General features: G+C 30.9%; 1 protein-coding gene across 1 annotated transcript; it reads left to right on the forward strand.

Moving 5' to 3' along the window:
• Positions 1-1,396: 1,396 nt before the first annotated feature.
• On the forward strand, positions 1,397-6,195 carry LOC127718077 (uncharacterized). The gene is made up of 2 exons (XM_052223977.1): positions 1,397-1,690; positions 2,913-6,195. The coding sequence occupies exons 1-2, from the start codon at positions 1,402-1,404 to the stop codon at positions 3,743-3,745; spliced, it is 1,122 nt and encodes a 373-aa protein (XP_052079937.1). The 5' UTR covers positions 1,397-1,401; the 3' UTR covers positions 3,746-6,195.
• The last annotated feature ends 4,201 nt before the right edge of the window (positions 6,196-10,396 follow it).

Below are 10,396 nucleotides of genomic sequence, written 5' to 3' on the forward strand. Positions count from 1 at the left end.
CTGCGGGCTACCTTCACTTAAAATGTAATATATGTTATTATATTTTTGATTTATCCAAAGTAATAAAAAAAAAACAAAAAAAAAAAAACAATATCCACAAATGTGGCAGAATGTTCCCGCTTTTTTTTGTTTTGTTTTTTGTTTATCTCAAATGATTCTTGTTTTTAGAAGACAAGTTGGGTGTCCTTTACTTTTAATTATTTCCAGGAGAAAATCATACTAACAACACACTTGTTCAGTTGGTTTAAAGTTCAAGTTATATCAAGTTTATGAATAAGCTTCAAATACGTTAGTTAACTACTTCGATAAATACATATGCCTCGAAGATAAAAATCTTTATTTCTGATAAGGGTAGTCGATTATAATAAAATATCGATAAGATGCAGATTAATGGATACAATATTCAAACAGAACAACTCCAATAATGTGTCTTATACAGTTTTCATTTGATGGCAATTAATCGTATATGTGCTATGCAACAAGCATACTGTACTATCACTTCTACTGTGTACTGATAGATATTTGTTGGACACACATGTTCGTGTATGTTAAAGTTTTACTTTTACTGCGAATTTAAACCGCAAATGCTAAAAGAAGTACGCATTTTTAAATACTTTAATAGAGTTTTTATCTAAGTAACGAAAACAAATATTCACGAAAATCATAATGTTTTTCAATCTATGAAAATTATTGTTGAATAGACATGAATCCACAGTACTCAATTCGAAGAGAATCCAGATTATACTGTATATGATCATTTCTTTCAGTCAGTAGCACGTGCAGAAGAAATGAAACCTCTATCAATCTTTACATCGGAAGATCTGGGAGAAAGTGTATAGATCGTATCTTAAAAGGAGGCAAGTCATACAGTTCTTTTTCTAAATTTATTCCTCATATTTTCTTTTTCAAACTTTCAAAATATACAATGGTTTAACGTTCATCGGAAAATGCCTGTACCAAGTCAAGAATATAATATGACGTTTGTTGTCCATTTTTTCCGTTGGTTGATAAAGTCTTACGTTTGATATGGTTATTTGTTTTATGGACCTTCCCTTTTCAAGGGCATAGTAAACTAAAACTAATTTAAATGTATGTTTGAAAAATATAAGCTTCTAATAAAAAGACATAACGATAAACAGATCTTTTCAATAAAATTGTGGTGCAAACAAAGTATAGTAGAATATTGTAGCAGTTAAACATTGATTTATCAAAACTTATGAATGAAATAGCTTTCGTTGATAACCTCAAAACCAACGACACTGCATTATAACTGGGATAAAAATAACAATAGGAAGTTGATAATGATTATAATGATTTTAGTTATAATATTGATAATGACATGTTATTATCACATGAAACTTATAAATTATTTTATCTATCAATTTAGGGTCAGGAGTGGAAATGATGAATTTGATTGTAACAGGAGTGATTAAGGAAAATGAAGTTGCTGAGAGGTTTTTAAAAGCGAATTCCAGTGAAGAACTGTTTCAGACTAAAATTGACGATATTCAGCCAAATCGTGTTGTTTTGATGATAAAAGTCAACGGACAAGAATTCCAATCTAACGACCAATTTATAGAGAAAATGCTCAAATTCTTAGTCAATGTTTTGATACCTGAAGAAGAGAATGGATTTCCAAATTTGATAATTGACACCGTCATTATTGGTTTTGCCGATAGAATAACCCTAGGTATTTTATATCACATATTATTTTTTTATGACGTATGACTTGAGAACCGAAGTATAACATATATTTTTTTTGTTTCCTGAGCAACCGTGAGTTCTAATATAAGAGAAGGACCTATTGATCCTTTCATGAACACCTGAATTCCCCTAATTTTTCAGTGAGGTTTGGGTTGCTAAACCTTAGTTTTTAGTATTGTGTTTTGATAGTGTGTTCGGACCTGTTTGCCTTATCGTCATGTTGTTAGTTTGTTTGTTTGTACGATTGTTTGTATGTTTGTGGTATTAGCTAAAGATCTTAGTTTATATGCCGATTACATTTCCTTCCGTCCACTGTTTTAATTGTTTTGTGATAACAATTCAAATAATATAAGTGACATATATAACCTTGCATCTTTTCCAAATTCTGATTTAAAAAAATCTGAAAGAGCAAACCGAATTTTTTCTATGCTACTAAATTTGTATTTACTATCATAGAAACTAAATCAACAGTACACCCCCAATGTTTAATTACTGTGGATTCATTTGTTTTCGTTAGTACCAATTGTTGTGGATTGAGGACAACTTATATGTTCGTGAATATTTGATTTCGTGGTTTTGTCGATGTCTGCATATAAGCCTTTCGAAAATTTGTCTTTCGTTGATTATTTAATTTCGTGGTTCACCCATAGCCACTAAATCCACGAAAATTAGTATCCAACGAAAAATAATGAATCCACAGTATCATAAATCGTTTTGAAAGATACAGATCAAGATGACAAACAATAACTGAGGAAGTCGCATGACAGGGTAAAATCGAATTTGTCATTCGAGTGTCGACTACAGTACAATACATTAGTTTCAGTAAATATGATACGCTCATAAGTCATTGACTCGGTACTGCCAAGTTTTATAACATACTTTTTACAAAATTTCCCGGAATTGATTTTGAAATTATCTTGAAAGTAATGTTCCAATTCTCTGTAGCAGCTAATCTTAAATGAACGTGTCTCTTCGTGCTAGGTACCTTTAGAATCATTGCTCCTAATATATCAACTTCCCATATGTTTATTACGTCACAGTAACATCAGACATAGTATACAAATAACAAAAATAACATATATTTTATAAATACTCAATAAACACTGTATTGAGATATACCGGAATGCTCCCGTGAAGGATTTATTATGTTCGATTTGTATGTTAAAAGATGTGATTTCATCATGTTTTTACTAATATTTATATTTTAGAAAATCCACCATCACAGGAGGAACTTGTCAAATATGCGCAAAGAGCTGAGAGATATAACTTGTTTCTGTCCGTAAGTCTCAACAGAAAATTCGATTTGAAATCTAAAGATGATGGTTATTTGGACATTTCAGATTGTACCATTCTATGCAAGAAAATGGTGTTCACGGATAGTAAAGGATTACTTATTTATGATAAAACCAATGACGATATTGATTATATACCTCTGCCAGAAAAAACACGTTATGTAACAGAAATAGACAACGATACTGTCGCAGTATCATCGGAATGGAACTGGAATATCAAGATTATAAGTTTGACAACTAAGCAAGTATCCATTTCAATAGAAACAAGCGGTTATTGCTATGGTGTTTCATTTTATGAGAACAAGCTATATGCCGCTTTCAAAAATGGTAATAAAGTTGATGTCCAAGTTATAGATCGCGATAGTAAGAACGAATATCAAAGTAGAAACGTCTTACTAATTTATTCCGATAGTGTACGTTATATAACAGTCAACGGTGGTAAGTTATTCTACACGGCCGAATCTATTTTGTACTGCTGTGAGTTGAATGGAAAAATTCAATGGCAGTTTTCTGATGAAAAATATTCATGTTTGCTAGGTGTCACGAGTGATGGATATGGAAATGCCTTTGTGTCTTGTTTGAGTGCCCATGCTGTCTTATTAGTTTCAGGTGGTGGGAAAAAATGCAGAGAAATTCTGAATAGGTCTAATGGATTGACACTTCCAAGAGGAATTCATTTTGCCAAACACGAAAAATTACTTCTTGTCTGTAATAGCATCGGTAAAGTGTCCATAGTTGATGCTAGATAATCAGGCTTACAAAGCGTAGATAATTTCAGAATGTGAAGACAATTTCATGGTGCAGTACAAAACCAATTGAATAACTTGTAAATAATCTCAAAAGTCAAAATGTTTCCTATATTAAATACATTATCATGATGATCCTTTACATTTGTGGATCAATTTAGTACATTTGTAATCTTTATATATATGTTACAACACATTATGGAAAATTTCAAGACTGTCTGCTCTTAAATACCATTCATGAAAAAAAGCTATTCCAAGACTGAAGGAAAGTGGCTTTTGATGTTTTATAATTTGGTAATACAAAATGATGATTATTCAAGAATGAGCAGCCAAATATACAATTGCGTTTGCTAATAATTGCTTATTTCCACTTTATTTAAACTTCGTTGTATAGTTGTGTCATTGTCAGTCCTACCACATCTTCTAATTTTCATTATGTCACGTTAATATGAAATCATTAATATAACTTGTATATCATTCCAAAAAAAGCAAGATTTTCCTAGGTTATACTTTCATATTTTGAATAACAAATTGCATTATTACAGTTTATTTGTAAAAGTAATTTATAAAATCAGGGATTTTGTAAAATTACTAATATTTCAGGGATTTTGTATAATCACTAAACTGATTTGTGGTTCTATTAAAGCTCTGATTTTTCCTAGAGATTTTAAAAATCACTGAAATAATTAGGATTTTCTTTACAGATTCCCTAATTCAATTTCAAGGAATTCAAAACAAAAAAAAAATAGTTTGGATCCTAAACTAGAAACAAGTTTGAACACATTGATTCTCTGTTTTTGAGTCCGTCAGCTGTATCTATTGGACAATTCAATATGTTTTCGTCATGTAGTTAAACTGTCTTTAATTAGTGATGGACAAGGTTTTTCCAAATGTAGCTCAGTAGATGTCATCCAAATTTATCATGCATGTCTTTCATTCATAATCAATGTAAAATAGTTTAAACTAAAAGTGTTTATTTTAAAAAATGTATTTCAAAAATCATAGATCTATTCAAAATAAGAAAAAAACACATTTCTAAGCGCAAGTTTGGACTTGGAATATGGAATTGTACAAATAAGCTATTTTATAAAATCACTGAAACTGTTAGAAATTTTACAAAATCACCAAATATTCCAGGAATTTTACAAAGACCCTGATTTCACAAATTCACTGTAAAAATATGTATATGTATATATACAGGTACATTTCTGTTTAAAAGCATCCTGGTAAATTGAAATGCGAGTCTTTATGCTATGAAATATCGTACATGTTTAGCTTAATTCTATAGAAAAATTATATTTGAGCGTGTTATTTTGTTTGTAACCCTCCGCAGTCTTACTTTAGTATACAAAAATATGTTGAATTTGAATGATTAGCAAAAAAAGGTTATCTTCTAATGAAGATTGAGAACAATTTCTGGAGAAGATTTTTGTAAACTTACTAAACATTGTCTTGTTTTAGCAAAACATAATCATGATAGAACTGGTATTGTTGCAGATATAAAGCAAAACCGTTTGCGTTGTGTGTGTCTAAGATACCAAAGACGATCTCGTTTAGCGAAATATATTTTTTGCTATATCTCGCAAACATAAGCCCGCAGTAGATCTATAAGTTGAGTTTGTATTTCTTATTCTCTTTATCGGACATTAATAATAAGTCAAACCCCTTAACATCAGGGTTTTCTAAAAAGTGTCGAGGGATTCCAGGGAATTAGCATCATTAAGTGTATTGGGACCTTTCCAGTTTTGTAGTCTTTAAAGGTTTATCGTTCCATTGTCCTGTAATAATAGTTTCAATGCAACCAAGTGTTTGTTGAAAATAATTGGATACATCTTTCCTAAAATGTGACCTACCGAATTAGACTTATAAAACTTGATTACGACATGGACAGCAACACGACGGGTGCCACATGTAGGGCATGATCTACCTAAAAGAGGGGCGAAAGATACTTACTTTCCCGGCACACATTAAGTCACCCAACGTTTTTGCTGTGGTTTGTGTTGCTCAGTCTTTTCCCCCATGTTTTGTTTTGTGTACAGTTGTTCTTTTCTTTTTATACAAGGCATTGTCAGTTTATTTTCGACTTATACGTTTGAATGTTTCTTTGATTTTGGTAACTGACGCTTTTCTTTTTCTGTAAACTTGAAAGTTTCAATTTTCTGTTGCATGGAGAGTTTACGATAAACTTTGTCAACAGGGAACCCAAGTAAATATGAAATGCAAACACAAATTATTTGTGTAAATTGAAATAAAAATGACTGATTTCATTTTATATAAAAAAAATGTTTCTGATTGGTTACTTATAATTAAGCTGAAAACTATATTGTTTTAATCTCAGTGACTTTGATCCATTTGCACTTGATTTAATCACTAATTGAACAAATTCGTAATAAACGTTTGGAAAAAAAACTTTCTTGTTATGTGTTTGAATAATGATAAACATTGTAAAATTTCTTATGTGTAACGTTTTTTCTCAGTATCTCCACTTGTGTTGGTTTATTCCACAGTGACTAGAAATGTATGCGAAAGGTTGAGATCATACAAAACATGTCTTATAACGCCGCATGTTTGTGCTGGTCCCAAGTCAGGGACCTATGGCTTTTGATAGTCTTGTGTATTTTTTTTTTTAAGATTTAGTTCATTTGTATGTTTCGAAGTGTAGTTCAGCGTCCTATTCACTGAAATAGTATACATTACTGTTTATTGACCAGCTTAAGCTGCATAAGGTGCAAGATTTTCTCGCTGCGTTGAAGACCAACAGGTGGTCTTCGGAAGTTTTCTGCTCTCTGGTCGGTTTGTTATTGATTTGACACAATCCATGTTTCAATTTGTATTTAATTCACTATACGGACGTCAATATTGAGCCAAACCAAACCTTATATTTAGATATAGGAAGTCGAGAACGGTTGTATACTTCATATGTTAGCACAGTTATCGCAAAACACAACTTACAACAGTTACTGGATAACATGCTTCTGACTTGGATAGTCAGATGAAACAGGACAAAAGATCACGCTATCTTTAACGGTCGTTATAGTCAAAACATTTCAAAGTGGTTATCATTCCATTAAGCTTATCAGAGAACATTCATAAATTATATGCCAGTCTTTCTTCTTAAAGTTATGTTTTGTTTAAGTTTAGCTTGAACTAAGTAGTTTTTGAGATTAGAGAATACATGTACATTTATATAAAACTCAGATAGGAAACGTTCTAGTATGAACATGTACCCTAGTAACTGACAGAGTTTATAAAATATAGGCTGGAGCATGTGAATTGTTTCTGCTCAGCAATGACATGTCAACTGGAAATATGAAAGCATAACTTATATCATGTTTGTCAAAGAAACAAGTGTTTAGTTGAACTTCATAAAATTTTTGAAGAAAACAGTAATGTCGTAGGTTGCAAGCATTTTTAAAGGGAACTTATTTGATTTAGATACTCATAAACCATAAACTGCAAAACTATGACAAAATTCAAATGCTATAGTGAAACTTTTGTATTGATACTGTTTGCCTTCGTTTGAATATTGTCAATAAATTAAAAAAAAAAATATTATTATAAAAGACAAATGGAGTCTTGCACCAAGCATGGATATGATTGCCAATGAGACAACTATCTACACATATGAAACAACAAAGATTTAAACAATTACATGATTCAATCCGGCATTCACAAACCTATAAATTACGGTAAGTTAACTACATACTGGAAATACATTGTTGTGTCTTATTTTCACAGCGTTGGTGAATACTTCGCTATGGGATAAAAATATTTTGTCAACTAACTATAAAGTATGGGTAGGGATCATTGTTAGAGACAACACAGTGACCCGTTTATACCTACTTTTTCTGATTTTTTTTGGTTCAATTTGCAAGAATATTACATCTATTATTTTTATTCTTACATAGAAGAACACAAATTTGTAAAACGTTCGTGTTCTTCGTATTTATTATTGCATTCAAGCAAAAATAAATTAACTTTAATAAATGGTGTATGATTAGAAATATATATGAACTATTTTTTGTAGAGTCTAGTGTTAAATATAAGTCAACACACCACTTGGCAACATGCTTATAACCTGCCAACTTGCTTATGCATTGCGATGAAAAATTTCTGAATGTATTTAGTCCGAAAAAATATTTATTCTAAGGGAATTGAATCTCCATTATATCTCCTCTTCAAACCTTCGTGGTACTTTTCGAGTCGTGATTACTTTACACTGGGCCGTTGATAACAACAAAAGCTTTCGTGGATAATTTAATGTGCAAAGAAACCAAGCAATGTACAGTAGAAAAAGAAATAATAAGAAAAAACAACAACAAATAACAGATGATTATCATATTTGTAATATTAGCATGAAACGTACATTATGTGTTGAAAAAAAAAAACATTTCATATTTTTTCTTGTGTACGCTTAATAACTTTGCCTTAACAAGTGAATGCGGTCAGTTGTGTTTAATGCAAATGAACTGATGTAAGGCTTATAAATGAAAAAAATCCCCAAATTATATGCACTGACTAAACATTTGCTTTCAGTTCTTTTAAACTTTTTTCGGACTTTGTATCTTCTTTGGAAAAGATGACAGTTCTCATTTGAAATTATAAGAAGAACCATTTCGAAAAATGCCAAGCACCGTCTGAATCTTGCAATAAAGATTAGTTAAATCGTAGGGAATTGTGTTTTTTTACAGGCCCACTAAACAATTGTTTATTCTTCAAATCATAGGGAAAAGTTAATTTCTGCCTTTTTGGCTGGGGAGAAAATTCCATAAAAAGCTTGCACAAATAATTGAATGTATAATATATAACTAAAACAATACAACATACAGTAGGTTTCCATATATGTAGTATTGAAATGTTACTTGCATTTTGTGCTTCAAAACATTTGTCTTCTTTTTTAATTCGATTCATTTTTTGCCATGTTTTCAATTTGAAAGACTCAAAAAGATGAAACAAACGCAGTCAATTTATATAGAAAATAACCTGTTAGTCAACAGAACAAGTTCCATTTGTTCAAACTATCTGTTGTTTGGCAACTTAAAGAAAACCAGCTTATCATTAGTTTTTGTTATGAAAAAGAGACTATTCAGAGAATCCTGAAAATAATACTTACAAGTTCTAAAGTCAGTTGCGTTTGGTTAAGAAGGATTACTGAACAAAATATGTCTGTGTGACTATCACTTATAAAATAAAATCATATGCATAATAAAGGCCCTTCAACTACTTTAATAAAACCTTTACAGTTTTCTAATATTTAATGTTATTAAAAAATGAGTTATTCATGTCATTTCTGAGTATCGTTAATAGTAATTTATAATTGAATTGATGCAGTACTTTCTGTTTTTGTATTCTATTCCCGCAGTCGTAATACTTCTATTACAAAATCTACCCCTCACCTCCAAAAAAAAACTAAAGATATGGAGTTAAAAAAAACCAACTACAAATATACATCTACCCAGCTTTAAGCCTCTTCCGAACATTTGAAAGTCCCTACTATGTACTGGTTATCTAAATTGCACAAAAAAACCATTTAAAATTCCGTTTCATCTCCGCATCTAGTAAGTGATCTACTACCAATCTATCAGTGCTTCTAACTACCTCCCTTACTACTATGAAAGAACTTGTTATTAACTTTTGTAATAAGCTTATGAAAATAATAGTATTAATTATTTTTGGAGTGTTAAAAATTCTTTAGAGGTTTTAGATAAAATACATGCTTTTGATGGTCCTTTTAATTCTGTTGACAGTTATGATTTTTCTACTCTCTATACTACACTTCCACACAATCTTATCAAGAAACAGTTTTCATATTTAATTAAATGGTCTTTCGAAAAATCTCATTACAAATTTATTTGCTGTAACTCGTTTAAAGCCTTTTTCTGTAACGAAAAAGGAAAGTATGCTCGATACACTTACTGGAAATGTAAAGATATGATTGGAGCTTTAAATTTTCTTCTGGACAACATATATGTACGTTTCGGCGATAAAGTGTATCGACAAGTAGTAGGTATTCCTATGGGCACTAACTGCACCCCTTTCATAGCAGATTTATTCCTGTATTGCTATGAATCTCAGTATATGACCAAAATCAGTAAAGTAAACATTTACCCAATAGAACTTACTTTAACCAAATCTAACATAAACAGCAGTAGTTGTCCTTTTCTGGATTTGGACAATTCAATCTCTAAAGGAAAACTCCATACGAAAATTTACGACAAAAGAGACGATTTTTCATTCCCTATTGTTAATTTTCCTTTTTTAGACGGCGATGTTCCTTTGGCTCCATCATACGGTGTTTATATATCCCAACTCGTTCGTTATGACCGTGTGTGTAGTGATGTCATATAGATTTTAACGAACGTAATCAATGCATCACTGGTAAATTATTAAATCAGGGATTTCGTTACCATAAATTACGTAAAACTTTTGCTAAGTTCTTTCATAGATACAAAGATTTGATTAGTAAATTTGGCTGCACTTGTAGAAAACTGATTAAAAACGGTATTTCACATCCTAAATTTTACGGTAATATTGTACTTAAAGCGCGGAAATCACTATGTGATCCGTGTAAACTCATCGAACCTTTAAACAAACTTATTAGTAAAGTTTATCTTACCAATGTTGTAATTAGATCATTGAATATAGTTTACATCG

The sequence above is a fragment of the Mytilus californianus genome, unplaced genomic scaffold (genome assembly GCF_021869535.1).
Source record: "Mytilus californianus isolate M0D057914Y unplaced genomic scaffold, xbMytCali1.0.p SCAF_10, whole genome shotgun sequence".
Lineage (NCBI taxonomy): Eukaryota > Metazoa > Mollusca > Bivalvia > Mytilida > Mytilidae > Mytilus > Mytilus californianus.